The sequence below is a fragment of the Bos indicus x Bos taurus genome, chromosome 10 (genome assembly GCF_003369695.1).
Source record: "Bos indicus x Bos taurus breed Angus x Brahman F1 hybrid chromosome 10, Bos_hybrid_MaternalHap_v2.0, whole genome shotgun sequence".
NCBI classification, from domain to species: Eukaryota; Metazoa; Chordata; class Mammalia; order Artiodactyla; family Bovidae; genus Bos; species Bos indicus x Bos taurus.
In genome coordinates, this window is record NC_040085.1 from 48,911,357 (window position 1) to 48,930,373 (window position 19,017).

The 19,017-nt window shown below is 38.0% G+C and overlaps 1 protein-coding gene across 5 annotated transcripts in view; it reads left to right on the plus strand.

Moving 5' to 3' along the window:
* Positions 1–19,017, plus strand: part of RAB27A (RAB27A, member RAS oncogene family) — an 80,933-nt gene that overhangs the window by 41,636 nt on the left and 20,280 nt on the right. For 3 of the 5 annotated variants that reach the window (XM_027553959.1, XM_027553958.1, XM_027553960.1), the window contains 2 exons: positions 12,449–12,623; positions 17,670–17,755. In XM_027553959.1, the coding sequence (XP_027409760.1) occupies positions 12,471–12,623; positions 17,670–17,755 (239 nt within the window). In that variant the 5' untranslated portion in view covers positions 12,449–12,470. Of the gene's footprint in view, positions 1–1,608; positions 1,697–12,448; positions 12,624–17,669; positions 17,756–19,017 lie in introns of those variants that run through there. The other 2 variants (XM_027553954.1, XM_027553955.1) reach the window with 2 other exon arrangements.

Consider the following 19,017-nt stretch of genomic DNA (forward strand, 5'->3'; position numbering starts at 1 on the left):
ACAGTGCGTGCACACTCAGTTGTGTCCGACTCTTTGTGACCCCATGGACTGTAGCCCACCAGACTCTTCTATTCTTGGAATTTTCCAGGCAAGAATACTGGAGTGGATTGCCATTTCCTCCTCCAGGGGATCTTCCTGACCCAGGGAATCCGCATCTCCTGCCTTGGCAGGTGATTCTTTACCACTGAGCCACTGGGGCACAGTGCATCTCATCACAGAAAAGATGAGGTACAGTCTGTGCCCTTTGATAAAGAAGTCAGGGAAATGTTACAGTACACTGTAAAAAATCACACTTAACAAAACAACAGTGACAATGGTGTCCTAGTATGCAAATGAAGGAGTCTAGAAAGGCAGGACGGTGGTGTACTCTGGACACAGTTTCTCTACATGAATAAATATAGAGTTTTTGTCCTAGTTTTTTAAAAGGCAATGATGAAGGAACCCTCTCTTGCCCAGCTACTGCCAACTCAGGGATATTTACCCCGTTGTTTTTATTGTTTGGACAGTCATCTTCAACAGGTCTGGATTCTTTTAATTCACAATTTTTTTCATCCTAAAATTTTCTTGTTGTGAAAGAAGCATTGTTGCTCCATCACAAAGTGAGGTGATTCTCTTCTTGATTGGGTGTATTTCCTCCGAGAAATCAGCATCTTCCCTGTGTTACCTCACATGAAAAGCTTTGAGGCAGGTGAGATGCACATGGACAGCCAGGTTGTGTTGGCCAAAGGCCTTCCAGCCCTCCCACATTCCAGTAGGACCAGACTTGGCAGAATCCTCAACTCTGTTTCTCAGTCATAAATGGAAAGGTATTCTGTGTTTTGCAACCTTGGAAATGCATTCTTCAGTTTCAGGTCCTTTGAGTGCTTCTTCGTTTGTAATCCTTCCAGTCCTGGCTGTGGTAGCAGCATGCTCACTCTTCATATTTCCATCTTTGACTCTTGGCCCTGGGAGCTTGGCATCACTCTGGCATAGCCAACGACTCTTCACTTCTACTTCTTCAAAACTTAATAGCAGGATTTCCTCTATGAATCAGTTAGTCTTGCAGATATATTGCCTTCCAGGTAGCTTAGGTCTTTTCATACTGTTCATGGGGTTCTTAAGGCAAGAATACTGAAGTGGTTTGCCATTCCCTTCTCCAGTCCTGAATACTCACTGGAAGGACTGATGCTTAAGCTGAAACTCCAATACTTTGGCCACCTGATGTGAAGAACTGACTCATTTGAAAAGACCCTGATGCTGAGAAAGATTGAAGGAAGGAGGAAAAGGGGACTACAGAGGATAAGATGGTTGGATGGCATCACCGACTCAACAGACATGAGTTTGAGTAAACTCTGGGAGTTGGTGATGGACAGGGAAGCCTGGAGTGCTGCAGTCCATGGGGTTGCAAAGAGTCAGACACGACTGAGCAACTGAACTGAACCAAGCTTAGGTCACTCCTCCTTTTCCATTTTCAGAAAATATTTTTACTCCATTCTTTGGGAGCTTTATTAGGTTCAGTGTCCCTCTTAAGATATCATGGAAAAAACACCAGTCTTAATGTCATAATATCAGTTTTCAAACCTTAATATATCGATTTCCATCATGGATTTTGTTACTCACTTTACACAGGTGGGTGGTGGTGTCCCACTGTTTGAATTTAGGAGACCTTGACTCTGGCACCTATGTTTCATTGTCTTCGAGGGAGTAGACTTCACAGGTATTGCACTTCTTTGTAATTCTTGGAGTCTTCCTTGCTTCATGGTGTCTTTAAGAAGCATATTTAGCCACGGGTGAGACTTTCCATTGACAGGACATGTAATTGTGACCATTATGGGGATACTTTCATATTATTTGAGATATTACTCAGCAAACCAAACAGCCACTCCTGTTACCATGGTATTGCCTATATTTTACAAGTGACAGATTCTGTAGTACACCTTTATTCCTGTTACCCTGTGTCTATAAAACAAGATGTACTTGTCACAAACTGTGAGTAATACAACCCCCAGTGTTTACTTTTCATAAATTTCAGTAAACATTCATATTCTGATCCTAAAAGAGGTGTGGACAACAAATAATGTATTTGGAATAAATGAATCAATGATCTCTATAGCTTAAAAAAACAAAAAAGCCAGTATCTCATTTGAGTTGTTGACAGTGGTCTTCCAGAAGAACATATTCTACTTCCATTAAACATTCTGGTGCCTGTTCTTTATGTAGTTGCTTGAGTTATTGCTCTACTGGTTTATGTTGGTTACTTACAGACGTGATGGTAACATCTCAGAAATAGTAGGTCAACTCTTGGGTTGGAATTGTTTATTTTTTCTTTATTCTGGACCTTCTCTTTAATACTCATAAAGAATTGCAAATGTCTGAAGGATGCTTTTACAAATGATATATTTAGATGTCCTGGCAATATTTGGGAATGTATATTTAATTCAACAGTTTTTGTAGATAATTCTTTCTTTTCTTTGAATAATTTGGTACTTTAGATATCATCTAAATGGCATTTAGATATCATCATCTGCTAGAAGTTAGTCTTTTCACTTTGTTTAAATAGGGAAAATGGAATATTCCTATGTAACAGGCACATGTATAAGTATTAAGATATGTAAATTTAGATTCTGTCAGTTTTTAGTCACATGCCTCTCTTTTCGCTATTAATGGTGGATGTATGATATTACTACAAAACACTATATTGAGAAGAATCCATTTACAAATCATAGGTTATAGGTGAATATGTAGTGCACTTATAATCTAATATTCTGAAATTGGATAAAGCCAAACTCATCTTTCAATAAGGAGACAAGGAAGAAAGAGATTCCTGTTCCTGTCTATTTTTCAAAGCCCATTACATTTCTACTTAACTTCTCTCTACCTAAGATCTTCTTGAAAAGAATAATTATGTGTTTACACCAAGTCTTGGTTGTAACACATGGGATCTTTGATCTTTGTTATGGCACATGAAATCTTTTTTTTCTTTTCATGTTTTTAATATTTACTTTTATTTATTTGGCTGCACTGTGTCTTGCCACATGTGGGATCTAGTTCCCTGACCAGGAATTGAACCTTGGCTCCCTGCATTGGGAGCTCAGAATCTTAGCCACCAGATCATCAGGGAAGCCCCTACCTAAGATCTTTGCACAAACAAAATAAGCTCTTTGTTTATAATTTCATCTATTTCACTGTCAACCTATTCAGGAGGGCAGAAACGTATCCATTCAAACTAGACCAGAAATTGAGAAGAGGAAGGTCATGTGCACAGAGAGCAGAGAATGTCTCCTACTGTAGAAATGGGGAGCCCCACTCTTGGGCAGTACACATCTTGCTTTCCCAGTGAAAGTAAATGTGTTTCACTTCAGGGTGTAGCAATTGCAGTGACCTAAGACAGTGGAAACAGTGTCAGACTTTATTTTTTGGGGCTCCAAAATCACTGAAGATGGTGATTGCAGCCATGAAATTAAAAGAAAAAGCCATGAAATTACTCCTTATGGAGTTATGGAAAGTTATGACCAACCTAGATGGCATATTCAAAAGCAGAGACATTACTTTGCCAACAAAGGTCCGTCCAGTCAAGGCTATGGTTTTCCCGGTGGTCATGTACTGATGTGAGAGTTGGACTGTGAAGAAAGCTGAGTGCTGAAGAATTGATGCTTTTGAAGTGTGGTGATGGAGAAGACTCTTGAGAGTCCCTTGGACTGCAAGGAGATCCAACCAGTCCATTCTAAAGGAGATCAGTCCTGAGTGTTCATTGGAAGGACTGATGCTGAAGCTGAAACTCCAGTACTTTGGCCACCTCATGCGAAGAGCTGACTCATTGGAAAAGACCCTGATGATGGAAGGGACTGGGGGCAGGAGGAGAAGGGGATGACAGAGGATGAGATGGCTGGATGGCATCACCAACTCAATGGACATGAGTTTGGGTGAACTCCGGGAGTTGGTGATGGACAGGGAGGCCTGGCATGCTGTGATTCATGGGGTCGCAAAGAGTCGGACACGACTGAGCGACTGAACTGAACTGAAGACAGTGGTAGCCAGAGCTGATTTGGTAAACACAAGTTACCCCTACTCAGATCTTGGTATATTATAAAATGCTTTGGTGATGAACACTCTAGCTCTGACAGTGCTGAAATAACCCAGTTAAAACTCACTGTTAGATCAGAATGCCAAAGTAACTTTTGTGATAAAGACCTTGTACATGACTGCACCTAAATTGAATTTTTCAATTTTTTCAGAAGGTTCAGGCACTGGTTGTAAAATTACATGCTTTGCCTAATAAGAATGTGATGAGGCTTTAGTATATGTATTGATATACGTATTGATATGTATATGCTTTAGTAATAGTATTGATAAAGAGAAATTTCAGTTATTGAACACAATGCAAACCAAGCAGTGTGCTAAAATTTTCTGTGGTTTATGTCACTTCATCCTTAAAGTAACCCAGTGAGGTTTGTAATGTTATTTCTACTTTGTAGTTTAAGAATGGAGGCTTAGTGTGAAGAACTTGGACCAAGTCACACCAACAAGGGTTCAGAATTTGAATCCAAACCTACTTACCACCATATTAAGAAAACATCCCTTTCTTATACAGACTTGAAGTTTTCCTTAAGGATGATGACAAAAAGTCATGACTGTCTACTACCATTTGTGGCATATGGTAGTGGTTTCGGTAATAGTATCTCTCCCTGCTTTGTTACTCTCTGTACTAAATATGGTTGATAGAGGGAAAATCGGCTTTCAAGAATTGGCTGGATTATCTGGGATAACTTTAGAATGACTCTGCCTTGTGATAGGGGATCCTAAGGCCGGAATCTATGACTGAATTTAATAGGAAGCTTCATGGAGAGTTTGGACTATGTTGTATGTGTGTGTGAGGGAGAGAGAGACACACAGAGACACAGATTCAAACACACAGAGAGATCTTTCCCCTTTGCTTTAGCCAAACCATTTTCTTCTATCTTATTTCCTGAAGAGCAATTAAAATATATTTTATTTTTCAAATAAGGAAGAAGATCATTGACTTTCTCTTACCAGCCACTTATCACCACATGATACTTGTTGAAGAAGTGGGTGTTCCTTGCTTTCTATTGTTACTCTGATGAGAGTGAGGGTGGAGAGTACTTTGAAAAAATATTTGTGTAAGGAGGAGAGAAAGAAGTGAGCTGGATAAGAAAGTCTTTGCCTATCCAAAATTGAGGGCATTCTTGACTTTTATTAATAGAAGACATTTCCTTGAGGTTTAGATGCTACGTCCTCCAGGAGGCATTGTGTTTAAAGAAGTGACCTTATATTCAAACGCTCTCCATAGATTCTTATTTTATGTCTTATTTTTACTTTAGGGATTCAGTTCTTTTTTTAGATTTCTAGGGAGGAAGATGGCCTGGGTATTGACCCTTCAGAACTAGACTGCTAGGTAATGATGCTAATAGCAGTTATTGTGTGCCAAGCACTATTCCAAAGTTTATATGTATACACTAACTCAATCCGCCCAACAGATGTTTGAGATAGATTTACTATTGTGCTTCATCAAATCTAAATGTGTTGATGCTGTATCTTGATTTTGCTAGAAGATGCCATTGAAAGGTTTTCACACAACTGTATTTCTAGTGCCATTTTATTTACAAACAATTGCAAGTTGTCATAGGTTGTAAAACTGTGAAATATAAGATATACCCTACTTACAAAAAAGTTAAAATAACAAAGCATATACTAATAGTATTCATAAAATAGGATATCATTCCCATTTTTAAAATGGAGACCCTGAGGCAAAAGACATTAAGTTTTCTAAAGTGACATGACTGAACTCATATGTGTTGTGATTCTAGAGTCCATGCTCTTAACCTCCACTTCTTCCTGTCTCTCAACAATACGTTGGAATTGAGCCCATGCTAACATGTGATAGACTGCCCAAGACCCACTTACTCATCCTTTCACTGTGGCATTCATGATAGAATGGCACCGAGATTTTTCCAAGGGAGGAAGTATGTATGATGTGTATCTTTAGGGCTGTGATGAGGGTTTTGCCCTAATGCATGCAAAGTGCTTGACATGTGGGCATCTGACATGTTTTTAGTAAGAGCAATGCAATTGGGAGGCCTTAATGAACTGGCTTCCCAAAGATCAGTAGGTTGGAGTACTTGCTGGAAATTGTGTGCACAACCTGCTGTTTGGGTGCCTCAAATTCTGCATTGTGTATTTTATTCTGTTCCCCTTTGTGCGCTAAAATACCAACATAAAAAGAGATGGGAATACTAGACCACCTGACCTGCCTCTTGAGAAACCTGTATGCAGGTCAGGAAGCAACAGTTAGAACTGGACATGGAACAACAGACTGGTTCCAAATAGGAAAAGGAGCACATCAAGGCTGTATATTGTCACCCTGCTTATTTAACTTATATGCAGAGTACATCATGAGAAATGCTGGTCTGGAAGAAGCACAAGCTGGAATCAAGATTGCCAGGAGAAATATCAATAACCTCAGATATGGTGATGATACCACCCTTATGGCAGAAAGTGAAGAAGAACTAAAGAGCCCCTTGATGAAAGTGAAAGAGAGTGAAAAAGCTGGCTTAAAGCTCAACATTCAGAAAACGAAGATCATGGCATCCAGTCCCATCACTTCATGGCAAATAGATGGGGAAACAGTGGAAACAGTGTCAGACTTTATTTTTTTGGGCTCCAAAATCACTGCAGATGGTGATTGCAGCCATGAAATTAAAAGAAAAAGCCATGAAATTACTCCTTGGAAGGAAAGTTATGACCAACCTAGATAGCATATTAAAAAGCAGAGACATTACTTTGTCAACAAAGGTCTGTCTAGTCAAGGCTATGGTTTTTCCAGTGGTCATGAATGGATGTGAGAGTTGAACTATAAAGAAAGCTGAGTGCCAAAGAATTGATGCTTTTGAAGTGTGGTGATGGAGAAGACTCTTGAGAGTCCCTTGGACTGTAAGGAGATCCAACCAGTCCATCCTAAAGGAGATCAGTCCTGGGTGTTCATTGGAAGGACTGATGTTGAACCTGAAACTCCAATACTTTGGCCACCTGATACGAAGAGCTGACTCATTGGAAAAGACCCCAATGCTGGGAAAGATTGAGGGCAGGAGGAGAAGGGGATGACAGAGGATGAGATGGTTGGATGGCATCACTGGCTCAATGGACATGGGTTTGGGTGAACTCCAGGAGTTGGTGATGGACAGGGAGACCTGGCGTGCTGCGGTTCATGGGGTCGCAAGGAGTCGGACACGACTGAGCGACTAAACTGATACTGAAAAATAATTCATTATTTCCATAATTGAAGAGTATAATACTTTTTTTTCTCCTGAAGAATAGGCTCCAGAGACACCACTCAGGACTTGAGTAACAAAAGTAATTTTTCGTACGAAGATGATTCTATGTGAAGACCTACCAGAATCTCAGATAAGAAACCTGTCACCATCAGTATCCTGCCAAAACCCTGAAAAATCTCTATTAACAATTTGAAGACCTGCCTGTTCCCTGAAACCTTGTATTTCTTTGCAGCTTCCTTACTGTTTAGAATTCTGGTCTCTGTTAACCCAAACCAGCCTGGTCATTGTGTCCAATTTAGGACAAACTGTAAATAGCCTCCTAATTTGCTGAATGTTCCGCCCAACTGAAATTTATATTTCATTGTTGGATCACAGATCAATGGTTTGCTGCCAGATCCTTGAGATAAGTCAGGAGGTGAGTTCTCAACCCAAGAGGCTGGTGTCACTCATCATGCCTTTTCCTACTGTTTATCATTTTCTCCTTGGACAGTGTCCTTTCTCCCAACCAGTATGCTGTACTCCAACGTGGACAAACTGTTTAGTTGTCGAAAGATACTATACTGTGGTGGAGATACATTTTTGAGTACAGGTTGTCTACAATTGAGGTGATTATAAATAAAAATTTAAGTTTATTGATTTGACATAAGTTTAAAACACCAAACCATTGCTTTTGGTGCTTCTGATTATCATTTTACTTTTTTAGTCTTAAACTGAACATCTGATCAGTCAACTTGGACTTTTTTTTTTATGTTTATTTTTTGGCTGCACTGGGTCTTAGTTACAACACGTGGGATCTTCAGTCTTCGTTGTGGCATGCAAACTCTTAGTTGTGGCCTGTGGGATCTAGTTCCCTGAAAGTGAAAGTTGCGCAGTTGTGTCTGACTCTTTACGACTCCGTGGACTATACAGTCCATGGAATTCTCCAGGCCAGAATAACTGGAATGGGTAGCCTTTCCCTTCTCCAGGGGATCTTCCCAACCGGGGGATCAAACCCAGGTTTTCCACATTGCAGGCAGATTCTTTACCGGCTGAGCCACAAGGAAAGCCCCGTGTTCCTTGACTAGGGATCATATCCAGGACCCCTGCATAGGGAACACTGAGTCTTTGCCTATGAACCACCAGGGAAGTCTCAACTTGGACTGTTTTGAACCAGTTTTTACCTTAAACTAGTTACAAGTGGTTTGATAAACTTAGAGCAACTGTGGCCCAGTTAGAGATAGATTTAATTGGTCAGTGCTAACTTGATGCAGTGAAATTTATTCTGAACCAATCAAACCTCATGTGAGTCAGTCAGAACCTGCTTGTCCATGTGAGAGCTTATTTGAGCTAGCTAAAACCAGCCTGAAGCCTATTTGAGCTCTTGAAACCAGACCTAAATGGTTAGACACATGTGGTTTTAGCCAAAGTGGCTTTAGATCAATCAGAAATGGTTTTGTAAGTAGAACGTCTTTGAACTTAACTCTTTCATTCTCAACCAGAATGAACCATTGAGGTTCTTTTGAACAAGTGTGAATTGGTTAGAATGGATTGAAGTGTTTTATGTAATTTAAACCTGATTTTAGGCTAGTTCCAACTCTTGAAAATGACATATCTACTTAAAATTAATTGAAAATGGTTAGATTTAGCCAAAAAAGAGGGTCTTCTTTTCTGACTTAGTGCACTACTCTGAGCCAGTCAGTAATCTTTTGTGTCAGAAATGCATGTTTCAAGCTTCCCAGAGGCTATTTCAAAATTGTTTTAGGTCTTCAGAGCCCCGTCGGATCTGTCCAGAGTGGGGAGAGGAGCTTGAGCCAGCATTTACTGAGTATCCAGCATCTCCCAAGCATTGTGCTGGGCACTCCACAAAGAGTGTCTCGTTCAATCCTTAGAACAATGGGGTGAAGTAGTGTACATTATCTTCTTTTTCATACAATGGAAACCTGAAAATCCAAGGTTGAAAAACATCAGAGTAGACAGTAGGTGGGAGACGTGGAATCAGTCTAGCTCTGCCTGACTTCAGAAGTCACGTGTTTCCTGTTAGGCTACCTTGTATACCAAACCTGGCCACTTAAAAAAAAAATATATTTATTCATTTATTTGGCTTTGTCAGGTCTTAATCATGGTAAAGTAGGATCTTTCATTGCAGCACACAGATTCTCTAGTTGTGGCACGTGGGCTCAGTAGCTCCATGGCATGTGGGATTTTAGTTTCCTGTCCAGGAATTGGATCCACATCCCCAGCATTGCAAGGTAGATTCTTAACCACTGAACTACCAGGGAAGTCCCCCATACCTGGTTGCTTCTAAGTCCAACATACATTTGTAAAAATTTGAGGAATGGCCACAAAGCTTGGGGTAGAATAGACATTAGACTTGAAATTAGGAGACATTTGTTCTAGACTGTGCAAATGAGTTAAACTCTCTGGGTTCTGTTTTATTCTTTAGCAAACAACCCAGGAAATGGAAGGTCTGAACGTTTATTTTCAGGTAAACAAGGCAGATAATTATCTAAAGGTGTAGTCTAAAGAATATAAACTATGATTAACACCAACAGTGGTGTGTGTACCGTCAGTTGTGGTATTTCATTTGTTAACACTTCTTTTATGATGGTTTGGTTTTGAACAGACTGTTATGTATTGCTGTTACCATGAATAGAAAACAAAACCCGTGGAGACCATTTATAGACTTAGATGTGTAATTCTTCTCCCATGATAACTAAACACTAAAATTTGGGGCCCTAAAGATACGTTCATCTGTCTTTGAATTCCATTTAAATAGGTTTAGAGAGTTCTAGAAGAGTGTGCCATTGATGACAACATTTTCTCCTGTACCTAAAATGATACAAAAACATATTTATAGAAATGACCAACTTTTTTTCAAAATAAAGAGGAAACAAGGTAGCCACAGAAACTTCTTACATCACTCTGCTTGCAGAATTTGGAGTTGCTTTCTGCTTTCTCATTTATTTGGATGGGAACCGCCCCCCCAAAATGGTTCGATGTTATCTGGACCTACTTTTCAATTCTTATCTCTTATTTATGAATAACTTGGAGCCAGTCAGATGCTGTGATGAGACATGCTAGTCTTTATTTGCACCCAAGTGGTCATCTTCTGGAGAAGCGTTCTGCTGCACACCATCAATACTGGCAAGCTGCACCTGTGAGTACAGACGCTGTAAATGGAAAACCATCATCTGCGCTGTGTCACTCTTTACAGTGTGCAAACAGAGTGCTGGATGTTTGTAGAGGCTTTGCCCTTAGTGACTGACCAGCCATATCTGAATGTGAGGTCGTAGCTCTGCACTAAGGCTGCAGCCGCTCTTGGGAATCAGAATTCAGGATTTTTGAGCATAAGGTGAGTCACCAAATTGAGGATGGGCTAGGGGAGGCAACCTTGAAAAGTCAGTGAATGTCCTTGGCTGAGCTTTTATTAATTTTATGTATCTATAGGAATAATCCAATAGGAAGCATTGAGAATTGTGGTAAAGTTTCTGGATAGGAGCTGACAGAATGAAAAGGGGCCAATGAGAGGGAAATCAGCAGCATTTTTTTCCCTTTGTTTTGGCTACACTGAGTCTGTATTGCAGTGCATGGGCTCTTCATTGCCACATGTGGGCTTTCTCTAGTTGTGGCATGCAGGGGCTTCTCTAGTTGCAGCACATGGGCTTAGTTGCCTGGCAACATGTGGGATTTTAGCTCCCCCACCAGGGATCAAACCTGTATCCCCTGCATTGGAAGGTGATTCTTAACCACGGGGGAGGTCCCCCAAACCAGCAGAGTTTAATGCAGGACTTATAATTTGTATGTGGATAGGTAAATGTGTATGTTGAATGGGCAGATAGCATTAGCATTGTCAGTGATAACAGGATGATTGGTTTTCTGATTTTCAAGAGGGTTTATTGGTATTAGAAATGGGAGGATAAAAAGAAGTAAGCTTTCCCTGAATATAGACTGTTTCCAGTCAGATTAATACTTTGAATAGTTTGAATCTATTTAAAGGATTAAAAATAAATTTTGAAAAGTGCTGATTGCAAAAGATAAAAGGTAACCATGGTTAGGTCTTGCTATACAAACAAGAATATTTATTCTCAAAGGTAGACTTGTTTTGGCCAGTGCTGAAGAGCTGAATTGGTAGCATTTCCTATAGACTATCAAGGCAAGTGTAGGTAAATGAGCCCTTCGTGGTGGAACTCAGTTCTCAAGTAAGCAGTGATATTCCAGAAAAATCTGATTTAATATGTAGTAGGAGAAGGCAATGGCAACCCACTCCAGTACTCTTGCCTAGAAGATCCTATGGGCGGAGGAACCTGGTAGGCTGCAGTCCATGGGGTCGCTAGAGTCGGACACGACTGAGCGACTTCACTTTCACTTTTCACTGTCATGCATTGGAGAAGGAAATGGCAAGCCACTCCAGTGTTCTTGCCTGGAGAATCCCAGGGACGGGGGAGCCTGGTGGGCTGCCGTCTATGGGGTCGCACAGAGTTGGACACGACTGAAGCGACTTAGCAGCAGCAGCAGCAGGTGACAATAATAACATGTGAGGAAGCTACAAACCAAGTTTTATTAGCATTATCTTTGAAGGAACTGTAATGACGTGAAAATGCATAGGATAAATGAAATTGCCTAGATGTCCAAGAGAGAAACCAAGGATATAGCACTAGGAGACTTTGAAAAAGGAGGTACAGTTGGGACCACTTGCACTCTAAGAATTATTATTATTCCTATAGCATTCTCTTTGGAGAAGGAAATGGCAATTTACTCCAGTGTTCTTGCCTGGGAAATCCCGTGGACAGAGGAGCCTTGCAAGCTATTCAGTCCATGGGGTCCAAAAAGAGTCAGATACAACTTAAGGACTAAACAACAACAAACATTCTCTTTCTTCCTTTGTTTTGTTACTTTTATTATACACGATATTCATGTAAGATAGTGACCATTATCTTCTTGATTTTCATTCTCAGTTGGAATTTTTGTCTTAAGGGTACTATAACAGCATAGCACAGTTCAGTAGCATCTTATCTAGCAACTGATTAAGTCTTTGGGACAGTGAATAATATCTAACCCTTTCTTCACAGAACCCTTAGGCATATAAGTGTTATGTAGGAGTACTTGTTGAACTGGATATTAAAAGAAGTCACTTTATTAGCAGAGGATTCTAATATTTTCTGATGAGTTTTGGTAAATATGCGTTTGTTTGTATTTTTCAGGTGACCCACTGAGTTCTTCATTATGTTTGATGGAGACTATGATTACCTCATCAAGTTTTTAGCTCTGGGAGACTCAGGAGTAGGGAAGACCAGTGTGCTTTATCAGTACACAGATGGTAAATTTAACTCCAAATTCATCACAACAGTCGGCATTGATTTCAGGGAAAAGAGAGTGGTAAGTTCTGCATCCTTCCATATAAAAATGTAATCTCTGAGTCAACCTTTGCCTGTCTGTTTTATTTACTTCATAGGAATTAGGAGGACAAAGGTTGGAATCTAAAATTAAAGGGTGCATATGAAAGTGTATTATGTTCAGTCTGAGCAATGTGATTAAAGGCTGTAACTGAGGACACTTCAAAGTAAAAGTGAAGATTTTTTAAAAATTTCCTTGATATACTTTTGGCTGGTATCTTCCTTCTGAATTATAAAAAGTGATTTGTCTACCTTTATTATGAAGCTTGCAAACCACCCTGCTCATTTTAATGGCTTTTCTCTTAATTAAGGCCTCAGCAGTCCCATTCACTACGTGGCAGAACTCACTGACCCCACCAGGAATGTGAGGTTTAAGTACGGGTGGGAATGAGTGTGCATATGGATCTGGGAGGTACCAAAAGAACAGTAGGGTTCTGCAGAATAAGAGAAGAGGTTCTTTTTTAAGAATTGTATTTATTTTTTTTAAAGGACTGCAAGACAAGTTATTCTGGGGGTAGACAAGAAGTCAGGAGGTTGGTGTGTCCAGGAACTACATTTCTTACTAAAAAAGCAACCATTCCCATAAAGCAGGTCACAAGTAGTCAGGAAGACTAAGGACAAAGAGGCTTTGGTGGAGCACATTCTACTTGGGAAATATGCAGTTTCTGGCTTCGAGGACAGAAGAATTCATTCTTTCTGATCCACCCCAAGTCTTTTATTCCACTACCAGAATTCTTTTCTTCTATGACCACTGTTTTGTTTTGTTTTGTTTTAAAATTATTTTTAAATTAAGGTATAGTTGATATACAGTATTGTATAAGTTTCAGGTGTACCATATAGTGATTTACAATTTTTAAAGGTTATATTCCATTTATAGTTATTATAAAATATTGGCTATATTCTCTGTGTTGTACAATATATCCTTGTAGCTTATTTTATACCTTTGTCTTTTTCATGATTATTTTGGGATGCTTGCAATTTCAAACGAATTTTAGGGTCATCTTATTAATTTCTACAAAGAAACCAGCTGAAATTCTGACATGGATTGCACTGAATCTGTAGAACAATTTGGGGAGTGCATGTGTGCTCAGCTGTGTCAGACTCTTTGTGGCCCCATGGCCTGTATAGTCCACCAGGTTCCTCTGTCCATGGAATTTTCCAGGCAAGAATACTGGAGTGGGTTGCCATTTCCTACTCCAAGGGATCTTCCTGACCCAGGGATTGAACCCGCATCTCCTGCATTGGCAGGCAAATTCTTTACCACTCTGCCACCTAGGAAGCATTCATATCTTAATAATATTAAGTCTTCTGATTTGTGAACATGGATTTTTTTTGCCATTTAGATCTTCTTTAATTTCTTTCAACAATATTTTGTAGCTTTCAGAACATATTTTATACTTTTTAAATTAAATTTATTCCTAAGTATCTTAATTTTTTATGCTATTGTAAATTGTTTCCTTGATTTTATTTTTGAATTATTCTTTGCCAGTGTATAGAAATACAACTTATTTTGTAAGTTGAGCTTGTATACTGGAACACTACTGAACTTGTTTATTGTTTCTAATATAACCTGCATGTGTGCCAGTGTAGGGAGTGTCTGTATCTGTGTGTGTATCTGTGTGTTTATTCCTTAGGATTTCCAATATACAAGATCCTCCTATCTTCTGTTATACTTCTTTCTTTCCAAGTTGGATATACTTTCTTTTTTCTTTTTGGTCTAATTGCCCTGATGAATGCCTCCAGTAAAATGTTGAGTAGAAATGTTGAAGGAGAACATCTTTGTCTTGTCTTTGATTTAAGGAGAAAACATTCGGTCACCACAAAGTATAATAGAAGCTGTGCATTTTTCATAGATGGAGTTCTTCAGGTCCAGAATGTTATCTTCTATTCCTAATTGTTGAGCATTTTTATTATGAAAGGTGTTGGATTTTTTCAAGTGCTTTTTCTGTATCTGTTGAGATGATTGTGTGATTTTAGTCCTTTATTCTAGAACTGTTCTGTTCCATTATAAATCGATATTGATTGGTTTTTGTATGTTAACCCAACCTTGTTCTTATGATAAATTCCACTCAGTCATGGTATATAATCCTTTTTATATGTTGTTGGATTCTGTTTGCTAGTATTTTGGTGTCTGTATTCAAAATGGATATTGGTCTATAGTTTTTTTTTTCCCCTCATAGCTTTGTTTTTGGTGTCAGGATAATAAAGCCCTCATAGAATGAAGTGGGGAAATCTTTTCTGTATTTTGAGAGTTTGGGAAGGATTGATGTTAATTCTAAACATTTGATAAGATTCACTAGTGAAGACATTTGGGCCTGGTCTTTTCTCTGTGAGACGTTACTTTTATTATGAATTCAGTCTTCTTACTGGCTATATGTCTCTTTAGATTTTCTATTTTTTCTTGAGTTAGTTTCAATTGTTTGTGTCTAGAAATTTCTCCATTTCTTCTAAGCTATCCAATTTTTTGGCGTACGGTTGTTCATACTATTCCTTTATAATCTTTTTATATATTTAAAGTTGGTAGTGTTGTCCTTTCATTTCTGATTTTAAGAATTTGAATCTCCTATTTTTATTCTTAGTCTAACTAAAGGTTTATCAATTTTCTTAAGCTTTTCAAAGAAAAGATAATTTATTTCCACTCTAATCTTGATTATTCTTTCCTTCTGTTTGCTTTGGATTTAGTTTACTTTTATTTTTCTAGTTCTTTAAGGTTGAAGTTTAAGTTATTGATTTGAGATCTTTCTTGTTTTTTAATGTAGGTGTTTACCGCTATGCATTTACCTCTGAGCACTGCTTTGGCAGTGAAGCTACTTTTTGTATGTTGTGCTTTTCACTCATCTAAAAATGCTTTCTAGTTCCCATTAGGTTTCTTCTATGACACATTGGCTGTTTAAGACTGTATTGTTGAATTTCCACATACTTATGAATTCCCCAAATTCCTTTCTGTAAGTGATTTCTAATCTTTTTTTAAAACCACATTATGGTTAGAAAATATATTTTGTATAACTTTAGTCTCTTAAACTTGTCAAGACTTGTTCGATGACCTAACGTAAGGTCTGTCTTTGAGAATGTTTCATATGTGCTTGAGAAGAATGTGTGTTTTGCAGTTGCTGGGTGAGGTCCTCTATAGATGTCTATATTATGACTAGTTGACTTAGAGTGCTCTGCAGCTCTTCTGTTTCCTTGTTCATCTGCTTGCTTGTTTTATCCATTATCAAAAGAGTGTTGAAATTTCTAAATATTGTCAAATTGTTTATTTTTCTCTTTTTATCTGTATGTATTCTTAATGGTAACTACATGACCCTTTTATCATTATAAAATATCCTTTTTTGTCTCTTTTTGTCTTCAAGTCTATTTTGTCTCATATTAGTATAACTGTAGCTCTCTTTTGGTTATTGTTTGCATGACATTGTATTTTTTTCATTCTTTTCCTAACAATCTTTTTGTGTTTTTGAATCTAAAGTATGTCTTTTGTAGATAGCATATAGTTGGATCACATCTTTAAATCTATTCTGCTAACCCTTGCCTTTCAGTTGGAATCTTCAATCCATTTACATTCAATATAATTACTAAAAAAGGAGGGTTTATGTCTGCCATTTTGCTACTTATTTTCTATATGTCTTTTTTTTGTTGTTCTGTTACTTCTTGGCACCCTCTTTATTTTGTGTTATATAGACATTTTCTAGTATACCATTTAAATTCCCTTCTCACTTTTTATTTTTTGAATTGTTTTCTTAATAGTTCCCCTGAGGATTAAAATTGTCATCTTAATTTTTAACAGTCTAGTTTGGATTAATACCCACTTAATTTCAATGCCATACTCGGCTCTTATATGGCTCCATATCCTGCCAATTCCTTTTCACTGTTATTGTCATACAAATTGCATACATATTGCATCTTTATGTACTGTGTACCTATCTACACGAGTTTATAATTATTGCTTTATGAAATTGTGTTTTATCAGATGCAGGAAAGAGTTATGAAAAACCATTTATATTGTCTTTTGTATTGACTCATGTAGTTACCTTTACTGGTGCTCTTTATTTCTTAGTGTGAATTTGAATTACTGCCTAGTGTCTTTTCATCTCAGCCTGAAGCTCAGTCTTTGTTACTTCTTGCAGGGCAGTTCTTCTGGCAATGAATTTTATGTTTTTGTTTATCAGAGGATGTTTTAAGTTCCCTTTTAATTTGAGGGATAGCTTTGCTGGAAATAGGATTCTCAGTTTGTAGTCTTTTTCCTTTCAGTACTTTTTATTGTCCTACTGCCTTTTGGCCTCCATTTTTATTTGTTTGTTTCTTAATGATAAATCAGTTCTTAGTTTTATTGAGATCCCTTATATGTATTGAATCACTTTTCTCTTGCTGCTTTAAAAATTCTGTCTTTTGATTTTTGACAGTTTGGTGATATGTCTAGTCAGTATCAGAAAGTTTATGCTTCTTGAAGTTCATTGAGTTTCTTAAATGCACATAAATATTTTTCATCAGATTTTGGAAGTTTTTGGCTGTTATTTCCACAAGTATTTTTTATGCCTCTTTCTGTCTTTCCCCCCGCCCCACCAAATAATATATTACTTGTACATTTTTTAATATATTTATAAACATATATTATGTGCTTACACATTATAATGAAGAGCCAATTCAATGAAAAAGACCCTAACTCTGTGAAAGATTGAGAGCAGGGGAGAAAGGGGCAACAGATTGGATGGTATCATCGATTCAACAGACATGAGTTTGAGCAAGCACCAGGAGATAGTCAAGGACAGGGAACCCTGGCATGCTGTAGTTCATGGGGTCACAAAGAGTCAGACACGGCTGAGTGACTGAACAACAAAAATGTGCTTACATCATTTAATACAAATTATTGTGTTATCCAGAGACAATTATTTGAAATAAAATATAAATAAGATTGTATTCCAGATGGAATTTTCTTTAGAAGTTTAGATACTTAGGGGAGTTATACTGAATAGCTAATTGAGAAGAGTTCACCAGTCTCAGAAGTTCTCTTTTCTTTTTCATTTTGCCATTTTAGGTGTACAGAGCCAATGGGCCAGATGGAGCTGTTGGCAGAGGTCAGAGAATCCACCTGCAGTTATGGGATACAGCTGGACAAGAGAGGTATGAGATCTTCAGTCATGTGCTCTTTGCTGGAACAAAGGGGAACAACAATTGCGCTCTTCACACAGTGACCTGAGCAGGAAAAGGCCAACTGATTCGTTGATATGCACCTGGATAAGCCATGCTGCCAAATTAGCAGGAAATTTATCAGTCTGAAATGATAATAGTGGCTTTATTTCATACAAGGTCAAAGGGAAAATGAATCCTTTTAAAAATGGATGCTTTTACTTATGGACTTCTTTCTTTTTCTCCCCCTTTTTAAAAACCTGTATACTTGTCTCCATTTACTTTTGTTTACTCAACCACAAAGAAAGCTAGAGTTGCATGCATTTCCTTACCTGATTATTGGAACCTAGCATAAAAATCTTGTTGGAATTAATTTATATGATCAGAGGTTGCTTGACAAAAATGTCACATGAAATCTTCATATAAAGTTACTTTTTTTGATTGAAATATAGTTGATTTACAGTGTTGTGTTAATTTCTGCTGTACAGTAAAGTGATACAGTTATACAATTATATACATTCTTTTTTATATTATTTTCCATTATGGTTTATCACAGGGTATTGAATATAGTTCCCTGCACTATACAACAGAACCTTGTTGATTATCCATTGTCGGTATAATAGGTTGGATCTGCTAGTCCCAAACTCCCAATCTGTCCCTCCCCCACATACCCCTCCCTTGGCTACCACAGGTCTGTTTAAAGTTGGTAAAAGAAAATATAAAAAAAAATAAAAATAAAAAATAAAGTTGGTTTCAGTTAGCTACAGCTGTGTTATCTCTCACAATTTCCTTAAAGGATTTTATTTGTTTGTTTAACTTTTTCTTATGGAAAACTCCAAGTATATACAGAAGTAGAGAGGCGAGTACAGTGAAATTAGGTACTGACTTACCAGTTTCAACAAACATCAGGTTGTGGCCCATCTTACTTCGTGTATATCCTTCACCTCTTCTCACTACCCCTGCCCCACAATTATTTTGAAGCAAATTCCAAATATCGAACTGTTTCTTTGTAACTATTTTGGTACATATCTCTGAAAGATGAGTACTCTTTTTGTAAAAACATGGATTAGAAATGTTTGAGAACACTTAAAATAGCTAATTAAAGGACAAATTCTTAACCAGTATTTTCTTCTCTGGAGCCCATGCCTGTCAGCTGCAGGCTTTGCATGAAGGCAAAATGAGAGAAAACCTACTGCGAGAGAGAGAGGCACAGAGATGGCAGGATAAATCCTTGGTGCATACATGTGTGTGCTCAG